At 41.0% G+C, this 18,265-nt stretch overlaps 1 protein-coding gene across 1 annotated transcript in view; it reads left to right on the top strand.

Annotated features, from left to right (window-relative positions):
• LOC126462116 (kinase suppressor of Ras 2) overlaps window positions 1-18,265 on the top strand; it is a 168,910-nt gene that overhangs the window by 30,818 nt on the left and 119,827 nt on the right. Inside the window, exons 5-7 of the mRNA XM_050096050.1 lie at window positions 6,347-6,497; window positions 7,265-7,440; window positions 10,040-10,180. Of these exons, the coding sequence (XP_049952007.1) occupies window positions 6,347-6,497; window positions 7,265-7,440; window positions 10,040-10,180 (468 nt within the window). The remainder of the gene's footprint in view (window positions 1-6,346; window positions 6,498-7,264; window positions 7,441-10,039; window positions 10,181-18,265) is intronic.

The following is an 18,265-nucleotide window of genomic DNA, read 5'->3' on the forward strand; positions in this document are numbered from 1 at the left end:
TGACGTTCGGCCAGCGATGGGAGTGTTTAGGACGAGTCCGGTGACCAGTGCCCTGGTGGAAGCTGGAGTCCCTCCTTTGAAGATTTGGTGTGCACAACTCCTCGCCAGTTACGTTGCACACATTTGTAGTTCTCCTGAGCATCCGAATTACCGTCTCCTTTTCTGAACCCATGGTGGTTCATCTCCTGCATCAGCGGCCCAGGTCAGGGCTTACATTCACAGTTCATATCTGATCTGTCCTGTGTGAACTGGAGTCCTTTCCTTTACCACCTCCCTTTTGGCTCCATCCGCGTATACCTCCATGGTGTATAGCTAGGCTGCGGCTACATCTGGACCTTTCGCACAGCCCTAAGAACTCAGTTCCTCCTGCTGCTTTCCGCTTCTGTCATTTCCTCTCAATTCTTGTCATATCCTGGGGCTCTGAAGTGGTTTACACCGACGGCTCATTGGCTGATGGTCTTCTTGGCTTCGCCTATGTTCTCAGGGGGCATGTCGAACAGCATTCCTTGCCAGACGGCTGCAGTGTTTTCACTGCAGAGCTGGTGGCCATATCTCGTGCTCTTGAGCACATCCGCTCTTGCCCTGGTGACTCATTTCTTGCCTGTACTGACTTCTTGAGCAGTCTCCAAGCTATTGACCAGCACTACCCTCGCCATCCCTTGGTAGTGACCATCCAGGAGTCCATCTATGCCCTGGTATGGTCCAGTTGTTCAGTGGTGTTTGTCTGCACTCCAGGATACGTCAGAATCCCAGGCAATGAACTTGCAGACAGGCTGGCAAAGCAGGATACACGGAAACTGCTTCTGGAGATGGGCATGTCTGAACCTGACCTGTGTTCCGTATTATGCTGCAAGGTACACATAACAAACTGCATATTATTAAGGAGACTATGAATGTGTGGAAGTCTTCCATGGGGGCCTCTTGCAGGGACTCTGTGGTTCTCTGCCGGCTCTGCATTGGCCATACGTGGCTCACACATGGTTACCTCCTCCGTTGCGAGGACCCACCTCGGTGTCGCTGTGGCTGCCCTATGACAGTTGTCCACATGTTGCTGAACTGCCCACTTTTAGTGGTGGACTTTTAACCTTCCCAGCACCCTACCTTCAGTGTTGGTCGATAATGGCTCAACAGCAGATTTAGTTTTATGTCTTATTTGTGGGGGGGGGGGGGGGTTCATCATACCATCTAAGGGTGGGTGTTTGGCCTTCTCTCTGGGGCCTCCACCCTCCCTCCAATTTAACTCTGTCACCCTTTCTTTACATTTGTTTGTTGTGGTGTTAGTCTTTTGCCTTCATGTGTTTATCTTGCCTTGTCTTTTGGGGTGGACACTTTGTCTTGCAGTGTAGCTGGCTCATCCTCTTTTATTCTTGTGGTGTAAGTTTCCTTGTTGTTTTGTTTGTTCCATTTGTTTTCCTTTAGGTGTGGTTCCGCATTCCTTTTCCCCCTTTTACTTTCCCAAACCTACTTTGATTGTGGTTTTATCCTGGGCCTTGTTCGCGTCAGGAGAAAGGGACTGATGACCCTGTAGTTCGGTCCCTTTATATCTCAAACAAACCAATCCACCAACCAACTTGTCCCTTTCCAAGTACATGAGCTCGCTGCAAGTAGTGTTCCGAAAATGAGCAGCATAGAGACAGAAGTGATGACACTTTCTGCAGGACCTGACCATCATTTTGCAGGACAGTGCTCAAGCATGTACAGTGCAAGCTGTTACTGATTTGTGTGACTGATGGGACTGCTAAGTGCTATACCACCTACTGCACTCCCCTGACTTAAGCCCTCCTAAGTTCAACTCTATTTCTAAACTGAAGGAAACACTTCACGGCATTCGCTTCAGAACTGCTACATATTTGTCGGGCAATAGACAGCGCCGCTCGAACTGTCAACACAACTGGCACTGTTAAGAGTATCCTATAACTTCGACATAGCTGGAAACAGGTTATACGCAATGCTGATGACTACTTTGAGGGTCAGTAAAACTTTGAAACGCACATCTATTTTCTATGAGCTGTAAATAAATAGTTGCCACTATTAAAGTTCCAACCCTCATATATGCACTTACCACAAAAGATAAATTCATGCCCCAACCCATATGGCGGGAATTAACATAATAGCTAAGCATCTTTCCGGTCATCCAATGAACCTCCTCTGATCTTTCATTTGAATGAGGATGACATGAACTAGTTCTTAATTTTTTTACTCTCAATAACCAGCACAATTCCTTCATCAGGTTTGGTATGAAGTGTACCCTTGGATCCATAATTATTCTCTCTGGCACTCCAAACTTCAGCAACCATATTTTAACCAATCTTGTGCGACGGTGCCCGCTGGTCAAGCATTATCACCATCTTAGTGTAACAAGAAAAATAGTCTATTATAGTCAGAACAAAATGATTCCCTGCTGGAGTTTAGTTGAATGGCCCTAACAAATCCACCCCAATAAAATGAAACAGTTCAGTCATTTCTGGCAGCCTCTACAATAGTTCTTCTTTCCAACTCAAATCTGCATGCTGTACACAATTTCTGGCCTACTGATTGATATCACTTTTCCTTCCTTTTCACCAATACTTCTCTGTACCGTCAGATTCATTGTTCTTCACCCTCCGTGGTCTGACAAAACATGATCATGTTTCCCTCAGCATCTCTTCCCTTAGCTTCATGGGTACAACCACGCCAGGTCCTAATCTTGTCTCCCTATACAACCATCTCTCACACATGCTAAATTGCTGTTGCGTACTGTACTGCTTACACTCGTCGTCATACTTCTTGCCACTAAGTGAGCTGTTGACCTAGTGCTTATATCATCACTACCTTCCTGCTTAGTGTGCCCGCATTTCTGTGTTTCTTCCTGGTGTGTGGATTACTTCCTACTCAAATTATCTGTGTTTTAATCTCCACATTGTAAGCCTACTGGATGGCTCCTTCAAGCCTAGTAACCACTTCAGAGCAGCATAATCTCTCTCTAAATTTGCTCCCGTACATGAAACACTGGAAGTATGTCACTCCATGCACCAGGCTAAGAATCTCTCTCTCTCTCATTATGAATAATTCCTCTCAGTTGAATTCAATGGCCTTGTTGCAAAAGTTGTAGGTTGTTCTTCTCCATCAATGTCCTGGCTCAAAACACACCTAAGTGGATGTTGTGATGCATCTCTTGATGATATAAATTCCTACTGAAAATCTGGGCACACGAACACTGTACTATGCCTTGTCAACCTGACAAATGCGGACCATAAAAATTTGATATCTTTCCCTAGTAATTGGATAAGAAGTCATGCTCTATGTGCAAACCCTCTCACAAATTTCCTGTAATAATTTGCGAGGCCCAGGAAACACTGTTAACTCTTTGCTTAATCCTGGTATTGGAAAGCACCGCACCACCTGTATCAGTTTCAGATTAGTCTTCTAGCCATCCTTACTAATTCTATGACCACAGTAATTTATTTCTTCCAACACAAAATGACTTTTTCAGTACTCAGTTTTAAATGAGCTGCCCATAAACTCCTGAATACTTAGTTGGTGCTTGCGTTCCTGAAAATTTCTTGGGAGGGGGGGGGGGGGGGGGGGGGGAGAAACAGTTGTTATCCACATGCACCAAACACTGATGAGGTTTGAATCCTTTAAGCACTCTATCCAACAAATACTGAAATATCGCTGGTTCATACTTTAAACCAAACAGCTGTCTTCTAAATTGATGATGTCTCCAGGGTACTGAAAGTAGGGACTTCGCTCCATCCTCTGGTACCTGCCCCTCAAGACCATCTTTATAAATAAATAAAAACGCCACTGTCCAAGATTATAAATAGTTTCTCTGAAGTTTGGAATGGGGTAAGCATCTATCATAGGCTTACTGTCCAAATGGTGGTAGCTGTAGCAGTCAGTAGTTCCTCAAATTGTCCACAGACTACTTCGGTTCAGTTAAAATCTCCCCCCAAGAGCTACTACTCTCTTCTATTGTGCTGTCTGCCAACAGTGGATTGATGGTAAACTTTTCCAAAATTGGCTACAGAGACCATGGTATTCAGTATGACCCTCAGTTCTCTGACACTTCGTTTGTCATCGGAATTCTGTGTTGCATTGAGAGTGTCACAGGCAACTGTCCTCATAGAAAACACAAGTCTTGAAGTACTGACAACAGTTCTTCCATCTGTACCCACTCTGTTCCCCTCAAATGCTTCACCTCCTCATGCTGTGCGGTCTTGGTGGCATCTTGTGCCCATTTATAGCCTACGTCTTCTATGCAACAATCTTCATCTTCCAGAATTTCTGGTGTTCCCATCAATATTCCCATCAACAGCTTAACCTCCTTGGTGCCAAAATTTTCCACACTGATGGGTAATACCTTGCCTCTGTCCCTTTCCTGTACACGTACAAGTTTCCTGTACCCAAACAATACCTAGTCTTACTCAACAACACACTACACCCGATACCTCACTATCCTCAAACAGTTCCACTGTACACAACATATCAACTGTTAAGTCAGGCTCCACATTCATCCACAGTGACTTCTGGTGCCATTCAACACACAATCACATGATTTAAGTCTTTGCGTCACTGTTCTTGGTTTAACTTGATTGCCTTACACAACAGATGGTCCTAGCAACAGATCAACATTGATGACCGCTTCCCTAGTCGGAATCTCCTGTCACTAAGTGCCACCATGCATCATCGAAGGTCAGTTGCGGCATGATGCTGTTGCAGCAAGACTAAACCTAGGATCGTGCTTTAGCCCTCACTTATGTGAGGCAAAGCTTCCACACTCTGCCTAAACTTGGTTGCCTCTAACTGAATATTTACAGTTATCGACCACAGAGACCATGTATTATCATCTCCCACCTCATGCAAATTATAATGTAGTGGGCCCCATTGCCTGTTACCCATTAAATCCTTTGAGCCCACTGACACATGCCCTTGTGCCACCTGTTACCCTCACTATGACACATTCTGCCTCTGCATCCATACTCACTGCATTTGCTTTTACCGGGAACATCCTTCGGCAAGTCTGGGGTTTGCTTTTGAGTTTAATGGGTGCTTCTTACCACAGGTTATTCCTATAATACTGCTGCTGATACAAGCCACCTCTGCTGTTATTCCTGCAAAACTATTGATAATTCATACCACCAGCAATACTACTCCATGGCTGGCGGCACTGCCTCTGCACATGCCCTGTTTTCTCACAACTAAAACATCTTATATTTGCTGCTTACATGTTTCTCCGATCTCTTTCCCCTGTTATGCCATCAGTCTCCTCCGATTCTATTGCTAGCCTAAATGCAGCATGGAGAACTCTAGGCTCTCCAGTGCACACTCTCGTAGACATTACTGCTGCTAAACTCCTCAAGAAAACATCATCTGCCTATTGCTTGACTTCTTGTAACAATACTTCGTTTGCCTCATCACTCTGTGTCATCCCGTGTGTGCAAGTTAAGTTTACTTATTTGCTTCATTAGGCCTTATAGAAATTACACTTGACTACTCATGGAAAAACCATGCACTCTCCTATTTCCTTTCTCTCTGTACCAAACCATACCTGGTGTAGTGACATCGTTCTGCCACTCTGGCCACTGCTGTTGCACACTGGAAGTTTCACCAAGCACGGCTTGTCCGTCTCACAATCCCTTTTGCGTATGTGTTATTGTAAAGTCCAGGTCACCATACTGCTCTTACCAGCACACAGTTGCTACTGCAGCAATTCAGTGGCATCCTTAGAAATTCCACTAAAAACTATGTAGCGACACGACAGGTAATTAATGTCAAACTATGATGCTACAGGTAGTTGGTCTTGTATAATCTGTTGTCATTAACATAAAACAAAGGATGCCTGTAAGGACTTAACAGCAGAATGTTAACAGTGCAACAAAATCAAACAAGGAAGCTACCTTTTTGATAAAAGTATTTAGCTGAGATGATGATATATTATGAATGTGAAGTGTGTGTTCTCTCTCATCGTAAGTCCACGTAAATCTGAGCACAGAAGTGCCAGATGAGTTGACATGCAGAACATCTTCTACATCGTAAGATATAGAATGACAAGGTCGCTGTATGGCAGAGCAATGGGCAGCTGTAATTCTGTTACCAATAGCAGTTCTTATTTTACGTGTCACACGTTAAATATACTTTCGTGCATTGCTATTTTCATTCCATTGGGAAGGCACTATTTCATAGCTTTTTGGATAAAAGTAGTGGTATTTTAAATTGTCCATTTAATATAATAGTGACAAAGGATTAAATTTTGCATATCAGTTCTATTGCCAATGTAGTTTACCTTGTGTCCATGTTCTTCAGCCAGAAGTATTCACCATAATTTGTTCCACTCTGATTATAGCTGGAATCTTGTTGTCTGTAGCAGGTGAACGTGTGAAGTTTCCAACAACACCACCACCACGCAAAAAGCACCAGACTGGACTCCTGCCTGAAGCGTATCCCCTAACCAAGTCAAAGAGCCATGAGTCTCAGCTGGCAAATCGGGTGGATGGAGGAGACAGCAGTGGTGCAAGGTAACTTGCATTATTACCTACAGAAATTGCCTGATTATGTTGTTGGTTCAGGAACGGTGAATGGTATACTTATAAAATGAACTGTCACTCTCCAGATGGTTGTATAGTAGTAATACTTATTACTGTGCGTAGTCACATATTTTTATTCAGGTTTAAGTGTTGCACTGGTTACCAAAGTGAAATAAGTGTTGTAACACTGACTCTTATTTACAAATATGAAAAAGGATCTGTAACTGCAGGGGACCTGGATTATTATGACTCAAAATAACTGGAAATTTATCATTAAAATGATCTGAAAATATTGATAAAATGATGTAAAAATGATACAAACTATGTGCAAAGTTAGCTATAAAATGGATGAGTAATGAAAACTTTATAGGAGGCTGGAACTGTAATTATTATAATTATTTGAAAATCGCTGATTTTTTAAGGAAAGTCATTATTTAAAGTGGGACAAAACTATATAATTGTCTTACACCTTTTGCAGTGTGTGACATTATTGTGTTATGGCTAACACATTGATCCTATGTTTATGGGCAATATGTTAATCAAAATTTAATTTATAATAGTGGAAACAAAGTGGTATATGAGTGATAAAGTATTATATGATTTGCATAAGTAAATTACTATTTGCCTTTTTTTGAACTTACTTGGAGCCTCACAAAATTGCCAGACCTGTTGTTTCTACATGTTACATCATTTGATGAGATAAAAATATTGATATTTAACTGTGGTGATGTCATGTGGAATTTTCATATTCTTTACAGCAATGAGCATATTCCAGGAACAGGTGGTAGGCTGATGCGCCGGGGTCGGTTGCCAACAGAGCCAGGACCCAACTGCAGTAGTGATCTAATTGGCCAAGAAAACACCTCGCCCCAGCTTGGCAGCCCCTCAAGAGCTCCACCTAGTCCAGCATTGCCTGATGACCCCTCCAATAAGGGTATTTTCCATCATTTTAGTATCATACACTAACTTTCAGGTTGCAAAAGAAACAAATAATTGCTGTGCATAGAAGATAATTGTTCACAAAGTGTTTAGTTTATGATTTATGACCGTACTGATAACTTTACTCAAAGGATTTTCATAGAATTATGAGAGTAGAAAACAGAATAGACAGACAATATTCATTAACTGCTTATAACAGAGGCTGTTGTTATCCCATGGCTTTCTCACCTTGAATTGATAATTATCATAACTGTTGAGAGCTATAAGCAGATTGTGTTCCACAACCAGTTTTTGTAATAGGTTATGTTTTACTTTTGTAAATATCATAATTTCACATTTGTGAAACATTTGAGTTGCAGATGGGATACCAAACAGCGCAAAATGTCCTGACTACAAGCATCTAAGTTAGCCAATTTGCCATAAACACCAGTTTTTCTTGTCATTGCCATTACAGTGCTTGTTAAATCTTCTTGATCTGGACATCAAGCAAGTGTGTGATAATGAGTACACTTTTTGTCACTCAACTCATTACCCATTATCTCCTTTTTATTCTTCTTGCCCCCCTGTTTCAAATTTTTGTTTTTACTTTTTGTTTCATCGATCTGCAACACTATTGTTGTATCGGGAACTGAAGAATGGATTGTTTTTTAATTGCTTTTTTACAGTTTATCTGAATTATTGTCTTTTTGTAAATTTCTTGTAGTTTTGTATTTCTGTTGCATTTTGTTTTGTCTTGGTTTGTCAACTTTCCTTTGTCTCCGTTGTTGAGTTTCCTTTTATTATTTACAGCTTATCAGCTGTTCTGTTCCACTCATGAAGATACAACATAATGTTCCAAGAGCTGAAGAAAATAAGTTGTAGGTTATCAACATTTTTGTATTGGAGTTTTTGGGGTTCTGTCTTGTTGTTGGCTCCCATTCATGTTTCATACAAAACTACACACCTCCACTTTGTCATACACCTTTGTTGGCAGCTTTATATGCGTCATGTTTTTGCATCATATTTTATTATATCAAATGATTGAAAATCCAGGATGAAATAATGACAGTATTCTAAAAGGATATTGCTACTCACCATGTAAAGGAGATGTTGAGCTGCAGACAGGCACAAGAAGACTGTCAAGCAAGTAAGCTTTCAGACAAAAAACCCTTTGTCAGAATTAGACAACACATGCACACACACAAACGCAAACTCAACTTGCACACACAGCTGCAGTCTTTGGCTGCTGAGGGCAGACTTTGAGCAGCTGTGCTTGATGGGAGAAGCAATCTAGGTGGTGGGGTAAGGAGAAGGCTGTGGCAGGGTGGGGGAGGGATAGCAGGGTAGGGGAAGCATGAGGGCTGAGATAGAGGGAGGGTAGAACAGTTAACTACAGTTAGGAGGTTAGACTGAAAATGGGGGCAATGGAAAAGAAGTAAAACGACTGTGGGTGTGTTGGTGGAATAGAGGGCTGTGTAGTACTGGAATGGGGTTAGGTGGGTGTAGGATGATGACTAACAAAGGATGAGGCTTGGAGGATTGCAGGGACGTGGGATATCCTGCGTGGAGAGTTCCCATGTGTGCAATTCAAAAAAGCTGGTGTTGGTAGGAAGGATGGAGATGGCACAGGCTGTGAAGAAGTCATTAAAATGAGGAATGTTGTGTTGGACAGCATGCTCAGTTATTAGGTGGTACAGCTGTTTGTTGGCCACAGCTTGTTGGTTGTCATGCCCATGTAGAACGCAGTACAGTGGTTGCAGTTTAGCTCGTAGATCACATGACTGGTTTCACAGTTAGCCCTACCTCTGAGGGATAGGTGATGCTTGTGACCAGACTGGAGTTGGTGGTGGTGGTGGTGGTGGTGGTGGTGGTGGTGGTGGTGGTGGTAGGATGTATGGAACAGGTCTTGCGTGTAGGTCTGTTTCATGGATATGACCCATGAGGCAAGAGGTTGGGAGCAGGGGTTGTGTAGGGATGGATGAGGATATTGTGTAGGTTTGGTGGATGGCAGAATACCACTGTAGGAGGGTTGGGAAGGATAGTAGGTAGGACATTCCTCATTCCAAGGTACAACAAGGGGTAGCCAAAGTCTGACTGAGAATGTGATTCATTTGATCCAGTCCTAGGTGGTACTGTGTCACAAAGGTAATGTTCCCACAAGCAGTACTTAACTGTCCCCTAACCCTACCCTGCTATAGCCCCCCCCCTCCCCCCCCTCTGCTCCTCAGCTTCCTCCTTACCGCCACCATCTGAATTGCTTCTCCCATCATGTGCTGCTGCTCGCAGTCTGGCCTTGGCAGAGACTGTGGTCATCATGTGCCTGGGAGTTGCGTTAGAGCGAGCACATGCACACACATTTGTGCGTGTGTGTTATAATTCTGACAAACCCCATTTGCCCAGTAGCTTACTTGTTTGATAATCCTTTTGTTGTGCCTGTTTGCGACTCAGCATCTCTGCTATATGGTGAGTAGCAGTCTGTCCTTTCCATAATATTGTCATACTTTATTGAATTTTTTCGTAGATGCTTATCAGTAGCAGAACCCACATTTTAATTTCTCTCCTCAGACTGTGTTTTATTAGTTGATTGTTTGACTTGTTTTTCTTTTTCCCCTCAGCAACACTTCAAGTTCCAAAGTCTCCAAGGACACCCACAGTTTCACGTGGAATGGGTCACATGATTGCACATCGCTTCACAAAAGCATTTAAAGTGATGACAACTTGTGATTACTGTGACAAGCAGATGTTCTTAGGCACAGGTAAGTAGTTAAGTCTCTCGGGCACAAAAATTTATAAATTTGTGGGAAACGGGGTAAGAGAAGAGTAAAAAAATTTTATTTTTATTCTGTCGTAAGTGAACTGCAGTTTAGGAGCATTAAGTTTTACAATTGTGAAGTGCAAAGAAAGAATCAAAAGAAAGTGTGGGTGCATAAAAAAGGTGTTAGGGGTGAGAATGAAACCAAGTTTTTTTACTACAACCAGTACACACAACAATGGAATAATGTCTCTGCTTCAGAATATGTAAAAGATATAATAGACGTGGACCACAGCTCATGAAGTTGTGCCAATAAAAATGAAAAGTTCTGGTGTAATACTTTTTTACACAGCAGTACACTTAAGATCGGGAGAAAGCCAAATATTTTTTTTTTTTTTTCATTATTAGCAATTTGTTAATTTTGTCCCCTTGTATATTAGCAACCTACATCACACCAGAAATTACATTATGATTACAGCATCTTATGATCCACACAGTAGTATAGGGGAAAAAGCAACGTGTGATGGGATGCCTAATAAAAGTTCACCATATCAAAAGTTACTACAAGCACTTCTTTATAGATGTAACATTTATGTATCAAATAAGAAAAGTGCAACAACCCATAAACAGGTTTCATTAATTTACCAGCATATTTAATGCATTAAAATACTCAATGTAACTCTTGCACTGGAAACATAGTGTGGTAGATGTTTTAAAATAATATTTGATTCATTTCTGTTGAGTACAACTAATTTTGAACTTTGTCACCCATACCACTGTTCTTTCTGTACCACATTATTGGATGAACCTAGACAGAGGCAATTTCAGAGGGATTTCAGCTAAGCATAATAATAAAAATATCAAAATGGGATAGTAATAGCAACAGAAAAAATTTATAGATCATGAAATAGGGTCGGATAATGCAGAATAGGCAAAAATTAGCATTTCAAGTGTACTGTAAAGTGTAACGATGTTAAATAGTAGTTTCTGTATGCAGTCTTGAAAATGGCTACCTAAAAATATTGTGCTGAAGGAAATTCAAATGAGAAAATTATAAAAAAATTGTGAAGCAATAATATGGAAAGAATATGTAGCTGCTCACCACAGTAAGTCAGGCCTCCAGTCTCTCTCTCTCTCTCTCTCTCTCTCTCTCTCTCTCTCTCTCTCTCTCTCTGTGTGTGTGTGTGTGTGTGTGTGTGTGTGTGTGTGTGTGTGTGTGTGTGTCAGTCATTTCAGATTGTTGTTATTCCAAACTGGACTTTACAAAATTGAGCTGCTGGGTAAGTACCAAAGTAAGAGTTTAGAGATACAGAGGATTAAAGTTTTTGATAGAGCCAAAAATCTGAATAATTTTTTTCTAACATCCATTTTGTTCTGGATGGCTTTTAACATCTGTATTGTTCCATACAGGCATAAAAAGAAGAAGAAACAGAGAATACCACATGAAATATAGGAAAGTAAATACATTACTGTAGCGGAGATGAGTTATGTTACTCATCTCACATACACTATACTGTGTTCATCATAAGAATAAACCTGATGTAAACATTACACTATGTAGTCTTCTGCATTTGTTTGAATGTCATTGGATTTTGTTTCACTTGGAGTGGAAGCCAAGCTGTGACCAGTACAGTTGAGTACAATCATAAGGGTACAGTTTATGCTGTTTTACACGCACATAGAATGAGAGATAATGCAGGACAACAGGTTTACCAGAAGATTTAACTTGAACAGCACCTGCCAGCCAGCTGGCCCCACTAAGCTGCAATGACATGAGCAGTTGTGATGCACATGTAATAGATGAGCAGAGAAACAATATAGCTTTGAATGTCATTTAATTTTCGAAGAGAATGAAATAATATTCGGCAAAACTCCAACTCTACCAAACACTTCTTACGTGACACTATGCTCTCGTTCTCACCTAACATAGTAATTTAATTACAAACAAGATTAGTGAAAATACCAGACTATTGTATCTGAAGCCACTGAAGATATCAGTTACAGTCAGTCATCTGGTAATCTCTCAGCTCCTTCCATAGCCGAATCCGAGAAATACATTTCAGTTTTGGAACTGTCATCTGCGACATTGATAATGAGTCGATCAGCAACAGTCTGCACAGAGCCACCCAGGCACCACATTTTCTCCTCTTCTTTTATGATGTGGTGTTCTGTATCCCACCAGCATTCAGCAATGATGTGAAAAAACTGCATTCGTTAGTTCCAGTACCTCTGGCTGCTTAACAGTGTGGTATTTTTTGTGACAAATCCCTTGACTTGGCTCCAGATCATTTTTGTTGGGTTCATATGGTAATAGTGCAGTGGCAAATATAAAAATGCAGCAGTTTTATGATGTGCTCAATGCTGTGAAAATGATTGTTTTTCATGTTTCTACAACACTTACCGCTCTGGTTCATGCGAGACTGCATCTAGGATATCAAGCAATGTACAGTCCAAATAGAAAATATTTGGTTCTTCATTTTTGTCTTAAAAATTAAGTTGTTATACTTTCTTAATTGAAGTAACCTTTATTAACGATCTTTCATAAAGTATCAATAATCAAGAATTTACATTTGAAATGAAAACTAATTTCGCATGCAATGTGTAATTAGAAACAAAATGATGTGCATTATTCATAAAAAATGATGAATTCTACAATTACAAAATGTAGATATTTAAAGTTGAAGGGGGAAAAAGAAAGAAAATGACAGGGCGAGACTTGAACCAGCAACCCATGAACTGCACAAGATTACCAGTCAGCTGTACTACTGATTATGCTATACATCCAGTGCATGTTTGTATCTCAACTGTATCAAATACAGTCCCTCAGAAAACGTCAAAGCCATTTTTTTCTTTTTTTTTCCTGTAAATTTATGAAAAACACTGAAAACAACTTATTTGTCAGTACTTTTAACTGTGAACCACATGTGTTTCGCTACCGAGCAGGAAGCAACTTTGACCATTTTCAAAGTATTAACAGCGCGACAGAGCACAGCTGTACAGAGACTGTGATTGTTCACGGTTTTTGAAATAAAAACTACATAGCTAAATCGTGATTAAGAAACACATTGATGGCTGTTAATATAACAGAATATCTTAGTTTTATTTAATGTGACTTAGTAATAAGATACGTAATACATAAGTGGAACCTACTTCCAAGATTGTAACACCAGTGTACGTGTACTATGGCTTCTGATTAGTTCTTGCTTTTGTGGTTGTTTACATCATGTTTATTCCTGTTATGATGAACAGAGTATAACAACAAAATGTAACAATACATAATCATGTGAGAACATTTACACAAGTTACTGCAAGGCATAACTGCATAGCTCATTGCTTGAAACTACTTTATCAACCATAAGCCTCATCACTGATGTTACTTATCCAAATGCGTCACTTTTAGTGATCATAAAAATCCATAATTAACAAGAGGTATGTAATCTAAAAGTGACAGGACATCAGCGACTTTCTTCTTTTCAATGAGTCCATGTCCATCATATGTTCAAAAGGTAAGAACTGGGCATTGCCTCCCATACTTCCTGAAAATTACTTTGTTCCAGATGTCATTACAGAACGTCTCTCTAAGGAATCAAGGTGATTAGTATTCAGAAGTTATTTTCCACTTGGATGCCTTCCTTAGGTTGACAGCCAGACAATCAGCAGTCTTTTTTCTGAAGACAATAGCTTCTTTCAAGTGTCTTATTGAAATAAATGCTCTTTTTCGTACTACAGACAGCAAATGGATTGTTCTTGGCAGATTTCTCGATGATATTAGACCACTCTTCTGGACTGTACACATCTTGTACTTGTCAGTACATGTAATTTTAGACTCTTGCTTAATCTCCATTAGACAGCAACATTGTGAGACTGCTAATGAGAAAGTTACGCTCAGTGACTAGAAATTGTCCAAACTATACAGGGAGTATCAAAAAGAATCATCAGATTTAAAGAAATCGTAACTAATATGTTGTTTGAGATATGTGCGTGAACAACATAATTTTGGAAAGAGCAAACTCTTGAGTTTTGCATGGCACCTGCTAGATAGCGGCAGTGTGCGCCCACTTCAGGTCTAGTAAAAATAGTGTCGGGACAACAGAAAGTGTTTATGTTCTACATTTTGCACAGTTTGGATCAGTAAAAACTGTTAAACAAGATTTTTGTACTAGGTATGGTGTGGATCCTCCTACAGTACAGAGCATTAGATGATGGCATTAACAATTCCAAGAAACATGTTGTTTGTGTAAAGGCAAATCACTGGGCCGTCCCCGAGTGTCTGACACAGGTGTTGAACTCATCCGCCATAGTTTCACAAGGAGTCCGTGGAAATCAGTTTGAGCTCAACATGCCCCGACGCTCTGGTGTGTGTTGCGTCGACATTTACACATGAAACCATGTAAAATTGAGCTGCTGCAAGCTCTTCGGGAAGGTGACAAACAACATCATGTGGAGTTCTGTAATTTCGTTCTTGGCAATATAGAGGATGACAGTTTTTTTCTTCCTCACTTAGTGTTTAGTGACGAGGCAACATTCCATTTACATGGGAAGGTGAACTGTCATAATGTGAGAATATGGAGTGCGGAACAACCACATGAAGTTTTACAACATGAGAGGGACTCTCCAAAATGTAATGTGTTTTATACAGTTTCACGGAAAAAGGTGTATGGTCCATTTTTCTTTGCTGAGAATTCTATTCCAGGAAGCACATCTCTGTATAGGCTTGAGAACTTTGTTTTCCCACAGTTGGAGACTAATTTGAACGACTTCATTTATGAACAGGAGGGGACACTGCCACTTTGGCATCTGGAATTTTTAAACCAAAGGATTACTGAATGATGGATCTTTCACTCTGGACCATGATTCACCGTTACATTACCGGCCTCAAAGGTCACCGAACCTGACTGTATGTGATTATTTCTTGTGGGGATTTATAAAAGACTCTATTTTTGTGCCTCCATTACCAACAACAATGAATGAATTGAGACATCGTGTAACAGCCGCTATGGAAGCTGTAACTCGGGACATGCTTGCTGCAATGTTGAAACAATTTGAATACCACATTGACATATGCATTACATCTCGAGGGAGCCCCATATTGAACACCTATGAAAAAGAACTTTGAGTTTCCCATTCATCAAAAACCAAAATTTGTTGTATATGTCTATTAGTTTCAGAAAAATAGACATTCCAGATTGGATGATTCTTTTCGATACACTCTTTATTATATACTGTCAGTGTCTGTTGACCAGTGGTGCAGCTGAAATGTATACTCTGGAACTAACCCTCCCAGTCTTAACACACTGAGTTCACTCAGTGAGTCTACTCAAACCCACCTGATACCAGGTACAATCACCATGGAGCATTTTGATAATCGCAATATTACCCCAGGTGGTCAATACACTGCCAGGATTACTGGGGCAACTGATCTTTCAGATTCTGGGGTGGCCAGGTTAAAATGCATTGTGATTCAACAGAGGAAGTCAGATTCCTCTGGCAAACTTAAAACTAAAACAAATACATTTTTTGCAACAAAGTAAACTTCATAAATAGGAAGATATATTAAAAGAACAAAAGATCAAATTTTGGCAATTCAAGAAACACGAATGACAGACAATAACACCATGGATTTTGGTAATTATTGTCTTTTTAAAGTAAAACTGAAAAAAGAATACTTAGTAATACACCACATCTGGGAGTTGCTTTTGCAGAGTCAAAAGATATTTTAAATTCAATAATGGAGGTAAAACCCATTAATAATAGATTAATGACACTTTCTCTTAAATCTGCAGATAAAGCACATACTTTAATTAATGCCCATATGCCAGTCAGCGAGGATAACCATAAAAAACCTGAAGTTAATGAAGCTTGGAAAACATTAGAAAGCATTGTCTCAAACCATGTTTGAATTTTAATGGTTGATTTTAATGCTCAATTACGTAAAGAGAAAAAATATAAGAAACCTGCGTGGATTTCCTGCACAGAAATCGACAAACTAAAATGGCCAAAGACTTCTTGGAAAGTGCGAACATTGTAACTTTGAAATCATGTCAACATATTTTAATAAGAACCTCTCTAAACAATAAACTTGGTAGGCTCCCAATACATTTATTGGGGAATTTCAAATCGATCATGTAGCAATTTTATACTCTTAACTCCAAAGTTAGGAAAGGGCCTAATATTGATTCTGACTATTATTTAACGCAAATAAAAGTACAACTCACGCCCAAAAACTCTTAAAAATAAAAATAAAAATGTTATCGCAAACTTTGACATTCCTAAAATAACCCCTCACCCATTGGGCTCGACACTCTTTCGCGGGTTCATGCTTGTCTACCATGGGGCCCCAGCCTTTGTAGCATCTTTTCCCTTCAGTGATGCATGCCTGTCCTCTTGCTGTTCTTCTTCCCCTCCTTTGGGGAATATGTCTAGTGTGTTACTGGGAATGTTTCGCATTGTTTGTTGCTGACATAAGAACAGGCTCACCACTGTTTTTCGTTCCCTTTTCCTTCCTTTGTTTCCTTTCTCCTATCCTTCCTCCACTTTGGCTCCTCTTTCTCGTATTCCTCTGTGCGCGCTCTTGAAGGCTGGCCCATGCGTCTGCCCTGTAGCGAGTGACCAGTTAATGCATAATTCCCAGCCCCGGGTCGATAGGTAGGGTTTTCATGTACCCTCTGGTACAGGCCAGGCCCAGGGAGGGATGATTGCCTGAGCTGCTACCTTCCCAAATTGCCGATTAATCCCTCTGTCAGCTGTTTGGGAGGTGTGACCAATCACTTAAGCCGGGTGCGACCCGTGTGAACGAACGGGGCCCCCAGCTGGAAAGAGTGCACCATCGGAGACGCTGGCAATCGTGGAGGATTTTCTTTCAATGAGCCAATCATTTCCACAATCAGTATCTACAAAACGTAAATGAAATGAGGCTAACGATTCAAAGACCTGTTCAGCTGTACCATGGTTCCTCGTGGTTTCATGTACTGAAGATGGTCAGTCCTTCGAAACGGTAAATCCGTTTATTGTTCAGAAAGGGGTGAAATCCTACTCTCGCTTACAGAATGGCAGTTCGCTTTTGGAGACTACTTTCGATTCTCAAGCACAACAACTGGTTGCCGCCTCACTTCTCCACAGCTATCCTGTTTGTGACGAGGTCAATAGAACTCTGATTTCTTCCCTTGGTGTTATTTACACTAGGCTGCTCAATGGTCTGACAGAGGCCAAAATCCGATGCTGCCCCTCTGATCAGTGTGTCATTGCCATCCATCAGGTAATGAAACATGTCGATTCCTCCTTAGCGCCCACACACACTCTTTTTCTCATCTTTGATAGAGTGCTACTTCTGTCCGAGATCAAAGCAGGCTATGAAATTATCACAGTTCGCCCATACATTCTGAACCTGATGCATTGCTACCATTGTCACACTAGAATGGCTTGTCAACAGCGAGCCAAATGTGTAACCTGTAGTAGGGATGCACATGAGGGCAATTGCCTGCCTCCTTCTCCCTGCTGTATCTACCATAATGGCGGCATGGCCTCCTTCAGAGATTGTCTCATGTATCTTGATGAGTGGGTTGTCCAGGTGATCGGATAAAGGAGAAAGTGCCGTATCTAGTTGCTCGTAAGTTATTGGCTAGCCGCAAACCCTACATTCTACCATCTGGCACTTAATAGTTCTATTCTTGCTACATCTCGCTCCATGAAGGACATGACCACTCAGACATGCGACCTCAAATTCAGCTCTGAGCTTGTGAAATCTCCCAGTGTCAAGGTAGTGTGTTGCCATCCCCTCATCCAGCTGTACAACAAGCCATCAAACTCTCACCTTAATGGGCGAAGCCAATGCCTACAAAACCAGCAGGCTGGAAAGGCCAGGAGGAGTACTCCCATGAAGGCTTCCTATGTCCCTCCAGCCAACAAACATCTGAGTCTTCCTCTGCTAACTGGAAAGGCTTGCAGAAGTCCACCAAAGGCAAAAAGTCTTCTCCTTCGCTGACTCGAAGAGCCTCTTCAACGGTGTCACCACGTGATACCATCACCTGGCCGGTCTCCTTGTTGCTGGTGCACAACACCAACTGTTTTTCTATGTTGGACTCCACAGATC

The sequence above is a fragment of the Schistocerca serialis genome, chromosome 1 (genome assembly GCF_023864345.2).
Source record: "Schistocerca serialis cubense isolate TAMUIC-IGC-003099 chromosome 1, iqSchSeri2.2, whole genome shotgun sequence".
Classification (NCBI taxonomy): Eukaryota; Metazoa; Arthropoda; class Insecta; order Orthoptera; family Acrididae; genus Schistocerca; species Schistocerca serialis.